At 35.2% G+C, this 13,213-nt stretch overlaps 1 protein-coding gene across 1 annotated transcript in view; it reads left to right on the forward strand.

The window, feature by feature from the left end:
• The first annotated feature begins 5,370 nt into the window (after window positions 1-5,370).
• The window catches only part of LOC141334108 (uncharacterized), a 294,786-nt gene continuing 286,943 nt past the window's right edge, over window positions 5,371-13,213 (forward strand). The window contains exons 1-2 of the mRNA XM_073839252.1: window positions 5,371-5,455; window positions 5,737-6,057. Coding sequence (XP_073695353.1) covers window positions 5,371-5,455; window positions 5,737-6,057 — 406 coding nt within the window. The remainder of the gene's footprint in view (window positions 5,456-5,736; window positions 6,058-13,213) is intronic.

Here is a 13,213-nt window from a genome sequence, read left to right on the forward strand (position 1 = left end):
ATATTTTAAAATGTGTATTTTTCTAGCTAAAATGTCTTAAAACAATCTTAATGCCATGCAACGTAACCTTTGTTAGTATGGAAATGGAACAAATCATTAGCTTTTTTGTTAATTACATAAAATGTAACCATAGTATTTGGTCAGGTTTGTGTTCTTTTAAAATATATCCCTCAATCATTAATATTGATAAATATTTGATTCTTATGTCAATTCAACCTTAAATACATTTTGTTTACAGCTATTCAAACTTTTTGAAATTAAATTGTAATTGAACTTTTAGCAAACATTCTGATTTCCATTCTATGCAGAACCAGTTTGGTTGTTAGTAAGGAAAGTTCTCTGAATATTTAAACTCTTTTATTTTATAAAGGTAAAACAGTTTACATGTTGATACAGGTTCAAATTTGGAAATTAACATCTCAGTAGCATTTATTTACAGTTGTATACGACTTTGTAAACAATAATCAATTTTGCAAATGTTGGTTTCATTTTTAATGACTTTTATGTGCCAAGATTGTTGTCTGGTAAATTGTAATTCTATATAAAAACTTTCCACAATGTTGCAGGATTCCCATGGAGACAGTATTGTGAAAATTACCTTACTTACAGTAATGCCCTGATCACATCTCTTAAATGCATTACATTACACAGTTCATTTACATCTGGATCACATAGTATGGGGCGTTAATCTTTCCATAACATGTCATATGCTTTTTCCATGTTAAAATATACTGCCACTAATCCCTCTTTAACTGCTATAGCTTTCTTTACATCTGTTTCCAGCTTTACCAATGCATCTAATGTTTATCATACTTTCCTAAAACCATATTGATTAGGTGTCAACGCTCACTCTCAAGAACATAATTTAACCGATTTACAATCATCTTTCCATTAACTTACATAAATTTGACGTAAATGCAACTGGCCTGTAATTCCCTGCTATTGATGCATCTTTACCTGGTTTAGCTATAGGAATTATTATTGCATGTTTCCATGACTTCATCATTCTTCCTTCTACCCATATCTTATTATATAAATCCAACAATACTTTAAGTATTCTATCATTTGCAGGTTTAATCATAATATAATAAATTCCATCTTGTCCAGGTGCTGATTGTTTTATCTTGTGTAATACCCTTTTAAGTTCCCATATTTTAAAGTCAGTATCTAATGCTCCTTCTCCATCAGGTTGTTTGAAAGTCCTGTTCACACGCTGCTTCATCAAAAAAAAAAAATAGGTATAGGTATGTAAAGAAATAAAAAAAGTTTCAAATAATAAAACATCTCAGATAATTACTGTTAGAGAAATACATATTGAAATATATAAGTTATTGTAAATGTACATAATACCTATATAGAGAATGTGTTTACATAGTGAATTTACACACATTTTTTGTTTGATACTTGGCAACTTAAAATTATCTCTAAATAAATAAAGCGCTGGTGACACCTGCTGGTCAAAACAGGAAAATGCCATTTAACAGCCTAAATTAGTGTGTGATAATGATTAATTAGTGTGTGATAATGATTTTCCAGCTTTAAATTCTTTTTTTTTTTTACAATTAACTATTAAATATGTTGTTCTTTCTGTCAAAGAGTTACATTGTACAATTATAAATATATACAAAATATACAAATTATTAAAAAAAATGGAATTCACTACTGGCTACAATATTACAAAAAGGAAAAAAAGATCATTATTGTCGAATATTGGTCATAGTATTGTAATAATGAAACAAAATAATAAATTAATCATGTTAAGTTTATTGTATGCATGTGCAGTATAAGAATTAAAAGTCATCATAGTTCTGTAAAGTAAACTGCAGGTATATTTTTTGTGTTCTCATTCGCCAACAAAAGCAAAAAAAAAAAAAAAAAAAAAAAAAAAAATACATGATAGTGTTTCAGTGACTTTCCTAAAGAGAGGGAAAAAATTAAATAAATAAATAAATAGAGCTTGATTAGTCAAAAGAGTGTATTATGTCAGATTTACAGTCACTCCCACAGCTTTTGTATAGAAACACTTGCAGCAGCGTTATCCAATTTTATGTATGAATAGCAAGTTAAGAAAACACGAAGTATAGTGTTGTGAATGTACATTAATTAAAAAAAACGAAAATATAATAGTGTCTAGATTTACCATGCTAATAATTGTGAAGTGCACATAAACACATCAGTGTGTAAACGGGACTTTTATTTTGGTGATGTGACGTCATAAAGCGGCGCCCCTAGCCCTGCATTTGTTGTGATTCTGCTGAAGAAAGGTTTGTGCTTTTTAAGTTTTTTTAATCAATGCAAACTGTTGTCAATTTAAACGTTTTATAAACGAGTCAATCTTAAATGTAACATTGTATTGCTTTGTTATTTTTGCGAGTAAAGTTCACCCTCATATTAATAACAGAAAAAGCGCGACTCGTTTTGCTCCTTAAATGTGAGAGGCTGCGTTCGAAACCGCATACTCAATGAGTAGGTACTTAATTTCAATAAGTATTTACTTAACGAGCGCTAAAAGAGTACGTACTCTACAGCCAAATCTCGTTGAGTATGGATGTGATCTGCACGTCTTCCGCCATGTTGACGTTATCATGTGACCAACGACGTCATAACAAGTGCAACAACTTAACATAGTGACAGGTTTAATTAATCTTTCTATAAATATTTTGATATTGATGACATTTGTTCATTTTGTGGTCATGTTGAAGAAACAGCTGTTCTTTTATTGTGATTGTAGTATAACGGATACGTTTTGGGTTCATTTAGGTTTTTGTATTTTTTAATTCTTAAAGAAATAATTTTTGTTAGGAAAACCCAAATTCTTTATTTTTGCAAAAGTTATTACTTTTGTTTTATGTTCAAAATTGTTTATCCACACGCAAAACTATAGCTTAAATTACTGTTAAATTTCTCTTTTCATCCCTGAGGCTTATCAGTAACAAAAACAAATCCAATTTTTGATAAACTATGATGTGAATATTTGGATTATTCAGATATATTTAATCATATTTCCCCGTGTATATAATTGCATACTGTGATGTAAGCAAGCCTAATAGTTATGTTTTCAGGTTTTCTCATTATGATTGTCCATTGTTAAAGATAAATACCATCTTTCCCTGAGCCTGTAATAAGTTATGTAGTAATAATAATAAAAAGAAAATAAGCACAACAGGTGCTCAAACACCTCATAGCATCAGTAACACAACAACCCTACCTAGTACATCTTCCTCCATGTTTGCAATATCTGCACAAAGGAGACGTGGATCCGCTTCTCCAAGGTCTTGTGTTTGGAGAAGACAGTTGATTTTACACTCAAAAAATGTAAGTATTACTACTTAGAAATTATGATTACCTCAGAATGCACTGATCAATAATAATCATAAATGCTGACCTATAATTAATTATATTTTTTAGTAAAACAAGCATGTTTTTTTTCAATCAAGTAATTAATGAATGCATATGTTAATGAAACTTATGTTTTATTTACTGATAACAACATGGATATATGAGTAAAATAATAAAGTAACCATGAACATAAATAAAGACACATGGAACAAAGCTTTATTCAGACATATTGGTATTTTAGTCTTTCTCTAGATGCTCTCGCTGGCTCTTTGGTCTCTGAGGATGAAGAGACGACAGCAACATCTGGTCCAGATGAGAGAAAGGGCAGGTGGAGTGATGGAGGGTCTCATCGATGGCACTTGACCATTTACAGAATGCTGCTGAGGATTTCTCTTTTCTCACTGCACACACCAGTCTGCAGCAGATATTTCAGATCATACAAAGATGCACAAATATAATTATTATATATTATTGTATTAAAGATCTCTGTATTAGAAGTAACAAAATTACCAAACTTTATATTAAGTTTCGGATTTTGTTTTTCCCCAAAAATGCTGCTGTCACCTTTCCTTTCAGGTCCTGCTCCACCGCAAAATCAGAAAAGTGCTTAAAGTTTTTTTAATATTATTAATAAACTGCAACTTAAGGTTTAAATAGATGTCTGTAGTGTACTCACTCAAAGCCTTTGATGGCAGCACTGCTTCATCAATCACTCTTCACCAGACAAGCATACTTGTCTCATCTGTCCCTGTAACATCCACACAAGATTCAGTTCCCTCTGATTCTGTGCTCAATACTACATTTATGAGGTAGCTGTTGTGTTCATTGGTTTATCATCAAATTCAAATGCTCCTGAATTTATCAACAGTACTATTAGACAAATAGTACTAGATAACTCATGTTTAGTTACTATATGTACATGTGTTTATTTACATTAATGTAAAGCAGTGTTGACAACAGTGAACTCTACATAAACTCACACAACGTCCATCACTCATTTAGATTTCTGTTTGGTGTTGTGATGTGCTCATTTAATTCTCTTAGAACATGTTCCTGTCAGTTGTTAAACATTTAGTAATCATCTTTGAGATGTCTATGGTCGCTATACGTAATAAAACGTGTTTTACAGCGAAATCACAAATATACTTTAACGTTACACGTCTTGACACCTTATGCAAATCAGCAGTTTACGATACAGTAGCTCAACAAATACGATTTTATGACAGGGAACCGTGTTTTGGTTTGTAATACTCACATTTGTAAACACTCTCGTTGTGGTTCCCAATCACGTTCGATGATGACGTTTTAGCCTCCTGTGGCCTCCTGGGATTGAAAAGTATCCATCAGATGAACACTTCAGAATCTGGGCTGAAGCAGTAGGACATCCGGGGATTTCTCGCCTACTCTTTTATGAATACTGAGGTTTCGAACGTACTTCTTTCTTCACATACTCTTTTTTCCTACTATATAGTAGGTAAGTAGGCATATTCGAACGCACTTTAAGTAGACGTTCGTCCGAATCTCGCGGGAATTAGTGCATTCGCCTACTCATTCTCGCCTACTCTTTTATGAATACTTAAGTTTCAAACATACTTATTCACTCGCCTACTGCTTTTTGCCTACTATATAGTATGGAAGTATGCGGTTTCGAACGCAGCCAATCAGTTGATGGTTCAAGAAATAGAAAGTGAGAGAAAATGAGAATCCGAATCATCTGAACCGAATCAGTGGAGAAATGATTCAGTGATTCGAATCGTTTGAATCGACTCATTCAGTTACAACAAAAATAAATAATAAATGCCCAATATCTATTTTAGTATTAAGGTAATTTCCCATAAACTATTACTCTGACTGTCTCTTACCAGTGCACTGACCGCTGTAGTGAGCACATAGACATTTAGTTTGCATTCATTTTTGAGAATAATTTACTTTCTGTTAATTATTCTAATCTTAAACAGGACTAAAGTGTCCAAAGACACAGAAAAACCCCTCCTGAATCAACTGAGATCCATGTGACACACTATTATAAAGATGGTGTTTATTAAAGAGGAGAGTGAAGACATGAAGATTGAAGAAACATTCAGAGTCAAACAAGAAGAAACTGAGGAACAAACAGGTTGGTTTCATGCTAAAAGCTGAACTCAATCATTTGATCCTTATTAAAATGTCCAGCTCTAAAAATAAATAAATGATATTTTTGCTCTTTTTATCATTATCACTTTGAATAATGGGAATATGTTTTGAGATTATGTGTAACTCCTCCTATAATAGTTTACTGTGTTTAAGATCTAAATGTTGCTGGGTTTGATGTTTGTGCCTTGAGCAATTAAAATGATGTTAATTTGGATTTCTCTTTTTTTGCATTAGACCTGATGACACTGAAAGAGGAGAGTCAAGAACTCAATGAAAAGGAAGATGATCTTCAGCATGAGAAACATGATTTCATGTCTGGAGAAAAATCATATAGTTGCTCACATACTAAAAAAAAAGCACAAAAGACAGCAATAAAAAGAAGTGGTTTTACCTGCCAGCAGTGTGGAAAAACTTTCAGCAGAAAGGAATACCTTAAAGTCCACATGAGAATACACACTGGAGAAAGACCTTTCACCTGTCAACAGTGTGGAAAGAGATTTACTGAAAGAGGACACCTTAATGTTCACATGAGAATCCACTCTGGAGAAAGACCTTACAGCTGCCAACAGTGTGGAAGGAGTTTCAGTCAAAAATGCAAACTTCAAAACCACATGAAAACTCACACTGGAGAGAAGCCTTATGCATGCTCTCAATGTGAAAGGAGTTTTGCACATAAACACAGCCTTGATGCCCACATCAGAGTTCACACAGGAGAAAAGCCTTACACCTGCAACCTATGTGGAAAGAGCTTTGGTCGAAAATCAAGCCTTGATAAACACACAAACATTCACAGCGGAGAAAAAACTTTCATGTGTTCTCAATGTCCAAGGAGTTTTACACATAAATATTGCCTTGATGTCCACATGAAAACTCATACTAGAGAGAAACTTTTCACTTGTAAACAATGTGGCAAGAGATTCACAGAAAAAAGAGCACTTCAAACACACATGACAATTCACATTGGAGAGAAAGCTTTCACCTGTCAACAATGTGGAAAGAGCTTCACTCAAAAAAGAAGCCTTAATAGACACATGAAGATTCACACTGGAGAAAAGCCTGATCAGAGTTTTGACAGAAATTGAGTAGCTCTTTAACATGTACAATCACACCAGAGTGATTAGACTACAGTTTGTCATGTGATTAACTGCAAATATATATATATATATTTGTTTACAATTTTCGCTCACATGTGACTCAGATCTGTTTTTGTCATGACAGTGTGAACAGCACAAACCACATGGAATTTCTTCCATTTGTGATACTAAATCTGATACAGGTCAGATGTTTTGCAATGTGAGTCACCTAAAAGATTTTACATACTACTCAATGTTATCAGTTGCGAAAGAACTCACAAACATTACAGTCTTTTGTCACATCCTTGTCTTTTATTTTTCATATTGCCTGTGCATAATTTCACTGGCTTCTGGAGCAGATCAGATTAGTATTAAACACATAATCATTTACTTTATATCCTCCACGTTTACTTCCGTATGACGGCGTGCTGCGCAAGGGTTGCCAAATCAACCGTATCTTCTCGGAATTGGGCTACTTTTTCCACTGTTTCCTCTGGTTGTTTTCCAAATTTGTGGGTTGACCCAACCACAGTAGTTTTGTGAGGCAATTAGGCAGATTTTGTTGTAAAAACCTGGAAACCATGTTTGTATCATTTGTTTGCACATGCCAGTTCAGAATCATGATCTGTTCACACTAGAAATCTGATATTGGTCACATTTAAAGCAAAAAATGTGAACATTTACACTACAAACTCTGTTTAGTCTGTTTTTGAGAAGGTTTCAACTTTGGTGTTCAACATATTGATCAGAAATGCAAAGAATTAAAGGCTGAAATTGAAAATTTGGTTTGTTTTGAGCAATGGGAACACAGGAAGCCATATATTTAGAACCATTTGTCATGGATACATTTTGATCATTCAAACTGATAGGAAACATCCTGAAAATTACTTCAGATACTTTCATTTACTTCTGCTTTTTTTACCCTTATCTTAAGGACCACGTAAGTAAAAAAAAAAAAAAAAAAAGTCTCATCTTGGCCCACTCTCCCCCCTACTGTGTCGTATTTTCTACTTCCATATTCATCACCTCCTCAAGGTGAAGTATTTTTACCTGTATCTTGTAGGATATATTATTTTGTGAATCTGTTGAAGTTACCATAAAGAGGGTAAGGGGATGTTGTGTTTTGTTCTCTATTATTATGCTGTTTAGGAAATGTTGGAATTTGGTAACCTTATTTTTTGACTAAATGTCAGTATTTGACGTCAAATGGATGTTGGAATTTGGTTGCTTTACAACACAACCTAAAACATCAAAATTGACATTAGATGTATGACTGACAATGGATTTTGTTTGCCTGACGTTGTAACCCAAATTTAACCAAATGTCTAATGACATTGTGTGCCTGCTGGGACATGGAAATTTGATTAATGTATAAATTAATCAATGCATGATGTAATGGGTGAATTACATAAATGTGAAATAGAATTATGAATACTTGATTTTTTTGTTTGTTTTAAAAGTTTTAAAATTCAATATCAAACATGCCTGTTTTGCCTTTTAGACCAGGGGTGCTGCAACTCGCACATCACATGACATCTGTGTGTTGGAATTTCAGTTCAATTCAAGTTTATTTGTATAGTGCTTTTCACAATACAAATCATTGCAAAACAGCTTTACAGAAAATTAAAGTTTTTTTTCCCCCAAACTTGAGTCAAATACAGAGCTGCAGTGAGGTATTTTTTGTAGACTGTAAGTTTGCATCACTCTGGTTTCCTCCAGTCCCGGCTGTCCCTCTGATGTTCAACTGCGAGGACAACTGGTGGTACACGCTCAACCCCATGTGTTGTGCCGAGGCCATGATGTACCACTGCATGTCCGACTCGGAGGGTGCATATTCAGACCCCTGCTCCTGCGACACCAGGGAGGAGCAGTACTGTGTGTCCTGGCTGGCGGTGCTGGGTCTGTCTCTGCTGGTGCCCTGTTTGTGCTGCTTTCCGCCGCTGCGCGCCTGTTACCATCTGGGGGAGGCCTGTTGCTGCTGCATTTACTCTTGACACTTCTTTGAGCTGTCTGGGTACCACAGATACTCAGATTAAAAACCATACAGCAAAATAAAACTTTCTAAATGCAGATTAATATTTCTGAAATAAATATTTCTGTTAAACGAGTTAGGTTGAATGGAGGAAAGCCCAGTCAGAGGACTATCATTTTGTTGACTCTCATTTTAATAGAAAGAGCCAGGTATGCAATCGTTAAAAGAATCAAAAATAACGCGACACAAGCTGTAAATTATTTTAAAGCCTTAAATCTATTGTTTGAAAGATGTGTAACTATTTGTACTTCTTGTGTACATGTGATTTTCTAATTGCTTGTCCAAATGTATTATTATTATTATAATATTTTTAGGTATGTTATATTATATTTTGATGTATTCAATGTTATTGCACTTGTACGTTTGTTGTTTTAAAGACTGCAAAAGAATAAAAATAAATAAATAATGTTTTTTTTATTTTGTTGAATGAACAATGGATGGCGTCACTGGTCCAGATGTTGTTGACTAATCAGCCTAAAGAGGCGTCTCGTGACCCCCCGCATGTGGAAAACAAATTTTGAGGTCGATTATCTGTTTTCTACCCGAGAACCAAAAAAAAAAAAAAACCATAAAATCAAGCTGAAATCTTGTTTTTTCATTTTCTGAACAAATGAAAAAAACAAATAAAGGAACCGTTTTCTTATTTCTGCTTATTTCATTTCAAAATGAAAATTAAATGAATAAAACGTACATGGCAATGGGTGTTAACGGGTTTCATATTATTTTGGCCTAAAATTCATTCCTATCCTTCCACGAGTAGAACTTCTTAGACTGATAACTGTTACAGTGTTACACGTGCTTGTTGCTGGAGAACAACTTTAGAGTGCATAAATGGACACAGAATTTGTTTTTTTTGCATGAACTAACTTTAAATTTCGGAAATATAGTGGCATGCGAAAGCCTTTCAGAATCTTAAAATGTGAATAATTTTTTACAAAATTACAACATGCATGATAGTTTTTATTTAGTACCGTACCGAGTAAGATATTTTACATAAAGTATGTTTACATTTAGTCCACACGAAAAAATATCTTAAATTATTAAAATAACCCCCTTCAAAAATTTGGGAACCCTTGGTTCTCAATACTGCGTGTGGTTACCTGGGGGGTATTCCAGAAAGCTTGGTTAACTTACCAATTGGTAAATCTTAACCTCTGAGTTGATTTACCCCAAACCCGCATACCATGAGTATGTCGGTTCCAAAACACCTGAGAAGAGTAAGTTTAATCAACCTCCTATTGGTTACCCAGAGTTAATGCGCACGCACGGTCCATACATAAAGACGTTTTCAATGGATCGCCGATTTCACGAGTGAAAATGGAAAATCAATGTGAAAAAAAGAGAGCGGCATACTTCACAGAAGCGGAGTTGGAGGTTTTAATGCACGCATACGAAGAATTCAAGCCAATAATACTGAAAAAAAAGCAATACGGCTGCATCGGCTAAAGAAAGACAGTTGGCTTGGCAAAAAATCTCGGACAGAGTAAATGCGTGAGTGTATTAAATAGCAAATTTGATATCGCCTCCCCTTTTATTATAATGCCAAATAATTTAACACCCCTTCCACATCCTTTTGACTGTTAAATCACTATGAAAGCACTTACTTGTCCTGCCTGTCATTTTTTTAGCTTAAAATGACAATGTATATTGACTAGGAATATATGGTTTCTTATTTAATAAGGTGTAATCCTTCTGGAGCCAGAAGAACTCTGAGCCAAGTCAAAATGAAACACAAAAACATTCTGCAGAAAGGTAATATTTGATTACACTATTACTGAACTATTTATTAAATACGGTTTAGTATATTCTTTCTGTCATGTAGCTAATAGAAAGAAGGCTGAAGCCCGTCTAACTGGCGGGGGCCCACCACCACCTCCCCTCACTCCATCTGAGGAGCTGGCACTGTCCCTTAATAAAGGGCGACCTGTGGTTGCTGGCATTCCAGGGGGCACTTCAACACACACGCCATGCACCACAAGTAACATTGTGAAATGTAAGTCTACCACTATGATTTGTTTTCATTATATGACTTAATAAATTACTATCTCTGTCACTGAAAGGCTTTTTGAACATGCTTAATCCTTTTATGCAGGCTTATTTTATTTAACTGCATATGATAGGCTACTGTGATCTTGTATTACTTTGACATGTTTTTTTTTCCTGCATTTTTGTTTTTTCTTTGATGATATTGAGAATTTTATGCGTTGTATTTTCTTATAGATACTGATAGAGGGATTGTATTGTTGGACCCTACAGAAAGAACACAGTCTGTCACAGTTGTAAGTGTTTTGTTGTCAGGCACCTCTAGTACTTTTAGATTTTTTTTTTTTTTGCCAGATAATGTAAACTTGCATATTTCCACTAAAGGATGAAGATGATGAAAATGACGATGAAGAGACAACATCTGCTGTGACAGAAGTGGACAATGCTGGTAGATCCACTGAGGTATGATGCATACCATTATAATGCATGCCCCCTTTTTACATTACGATAAGAAACTGTCATTGTCCATTCCCAGTACATACCTGGAGATTTGCCCACAGATGAAGTTCCTTCAACCTCAATGCACAATCTAAGCAGTGTAAGAATTTATGTGCAGTTGTCCATATTTTAATTTTATTGTCTGACAGAATCTCATTTATTTAATTTTTTTGGCATTCCCAGTTGCCAGCAAAGGAGCTGTATAAGGTCCATCTTCAAAAACAAATAAGAAAAAGTGACATGGAGATGGACCTTATACAGCTTCAAATGGAAGAGAAACGGCTATCCATTAAAAAGGCAACACTAGAAATTGAATTACTGGAGCATCGCCTTAAGGTGAGAACTTGTGTGAATATTATTCTGTTGCATGTTACAAGTGTTTATAAAGCAATGTAATAAAAAATACTTTCATTTTACATTTTACTTTCTTTGTTTTTCAGGAAATAAAGAAATGAACCTCACAACAGACCAGTGCAAAGAATTTAATAAAAGTAATTTTGACAAATCCTGTCTCTCAAAAGTCTTCCATCTCTGTTGTGTGCAAAAATCTGTAGGGGTTCCTCTGGGCCATCTTCTTCAATACAAGGAGGGTGGCTCTCTTCTCTTATAGTGGCAATGTTGTGAAGCACAACACAAGCCACTATGAGGTCGCATGCCCTCTCTGGACTGACCCGGAGCCCACGCAGACACTGAAACCTAGACTTGAGGATCCCTATGGTCATCTCCACCTTGGCCCGTGTTCGGCTGTGAGCCAGGTTAAAGCGTGTCTGTGGTCCAGGATCAGGTTCAGGGTAGGGTGTCATTAAATAGGGCAGACAAGGGTATCCTCTGTCCCCCAGCAAGTAACCATTGTACTGTCCTGTAATGATTCCCGTGTACAATACAAATATAGTAAAAAGAAAAAAAAACCTTGTATAAAGCAAAACATACCCTGCTGAAATGTGTGGCATAATGGTGACTCGCGGAAAATTCTAGCATCATGCACAGATCCTGGCCATTTTGCCTCAACATTAGTAATGATGTGAGTTGCATCACATATTACCTATAGTTAGTGGGAAAAAAGTAATTACTTTAAGGATTTTAACAAGGCCAAAAATTAAGGACACAAAATTAAGTTGTTACCTGCACATTGATACTATGAATAGATTTCCTATTAACATAGTCTCCCTCATTTATTGAAGGAGCTTTAATAGGAATGTGGGTGCCATCGATACACCCAATTACATTTGGAAACCCTGAAATACAAAGTCATAAATGGAAGTATCAAGTGTGTGTTCAGGATGAATAGATATACATAGTATGACTACATTAGATATGCGTCATAGATTTTATACAAAGGACAAACCTGCCACTCTGTGGAATTCCTCTTTAATAACACGCAGAGGTTTATGGCCAGGGAACTGTACAAACGTGTGTAAGAAGCGTTTAAGTGCCAGACATACTGTACGAACCGCTCTACACACAGTTGCCTTACCCACATGCTCTGCATCGCCCACATTGTACAAAAAATGCCCTGACGCAAAAAACCGAAGTGCTATGCACAGAATGTTTTCTGTGCTAAGCGCAGACCCGCGGTTTGTGACATTTGCAATATGCGGTTTCAAGAGATGTGTTAAATAAATTAACGATTCTTTTGAAAACCGATAACGCTCTTTCAAATAATCATTAGGAAACGAAAAGACATCAATACGCGGTCTTATAACTCTCTCCCGGCGAAAAAAACCTCGTATAATTTGTGCCTCCACGTCCACAGGATCGTCATCAAAAGGGCACGCCATGCTGAGTAACCTTCTGAAACAAACTGATCCTGGAACATAACCTGCTACCGAGCAGGTTATCTTCAGAGAGTACGTTGCTATGGTTACATACATACTCAGAAAGTTACCTCCGTTTTTGGAACCGAAAGTTGAGGTTACCCACTAACTTACCCTTAAACTTACCCGGGTATGTCACATAACCTGCTTTCTGGAATACCCCCCTGCGGTCTCCAGGTGATGTTTGTAAACAGAACAGAACTGTTTACCTTTAAAAGGCAAGTCTCGCGATACGTGAATGGCCAAATGAATGATCGAGACTGAGACCGCATTTAATAACTAATGTGACTCTAAAACTGTGGAGTCGTTAATGTATGAAATATAACCCGACATCTATCCCC

Source organism: Garra rufa, chromosome 4 (assembly GCF_049309525.1).
Source record: "Garra rufa chromosome 4, GarRuf1.0, whole genome shotgun sequence".
NCBI lineage: Eukaryota > Metazoa > Chordata > Actinopteri > Cypriniformes > Cyprinidae > Garra > Garra rufa.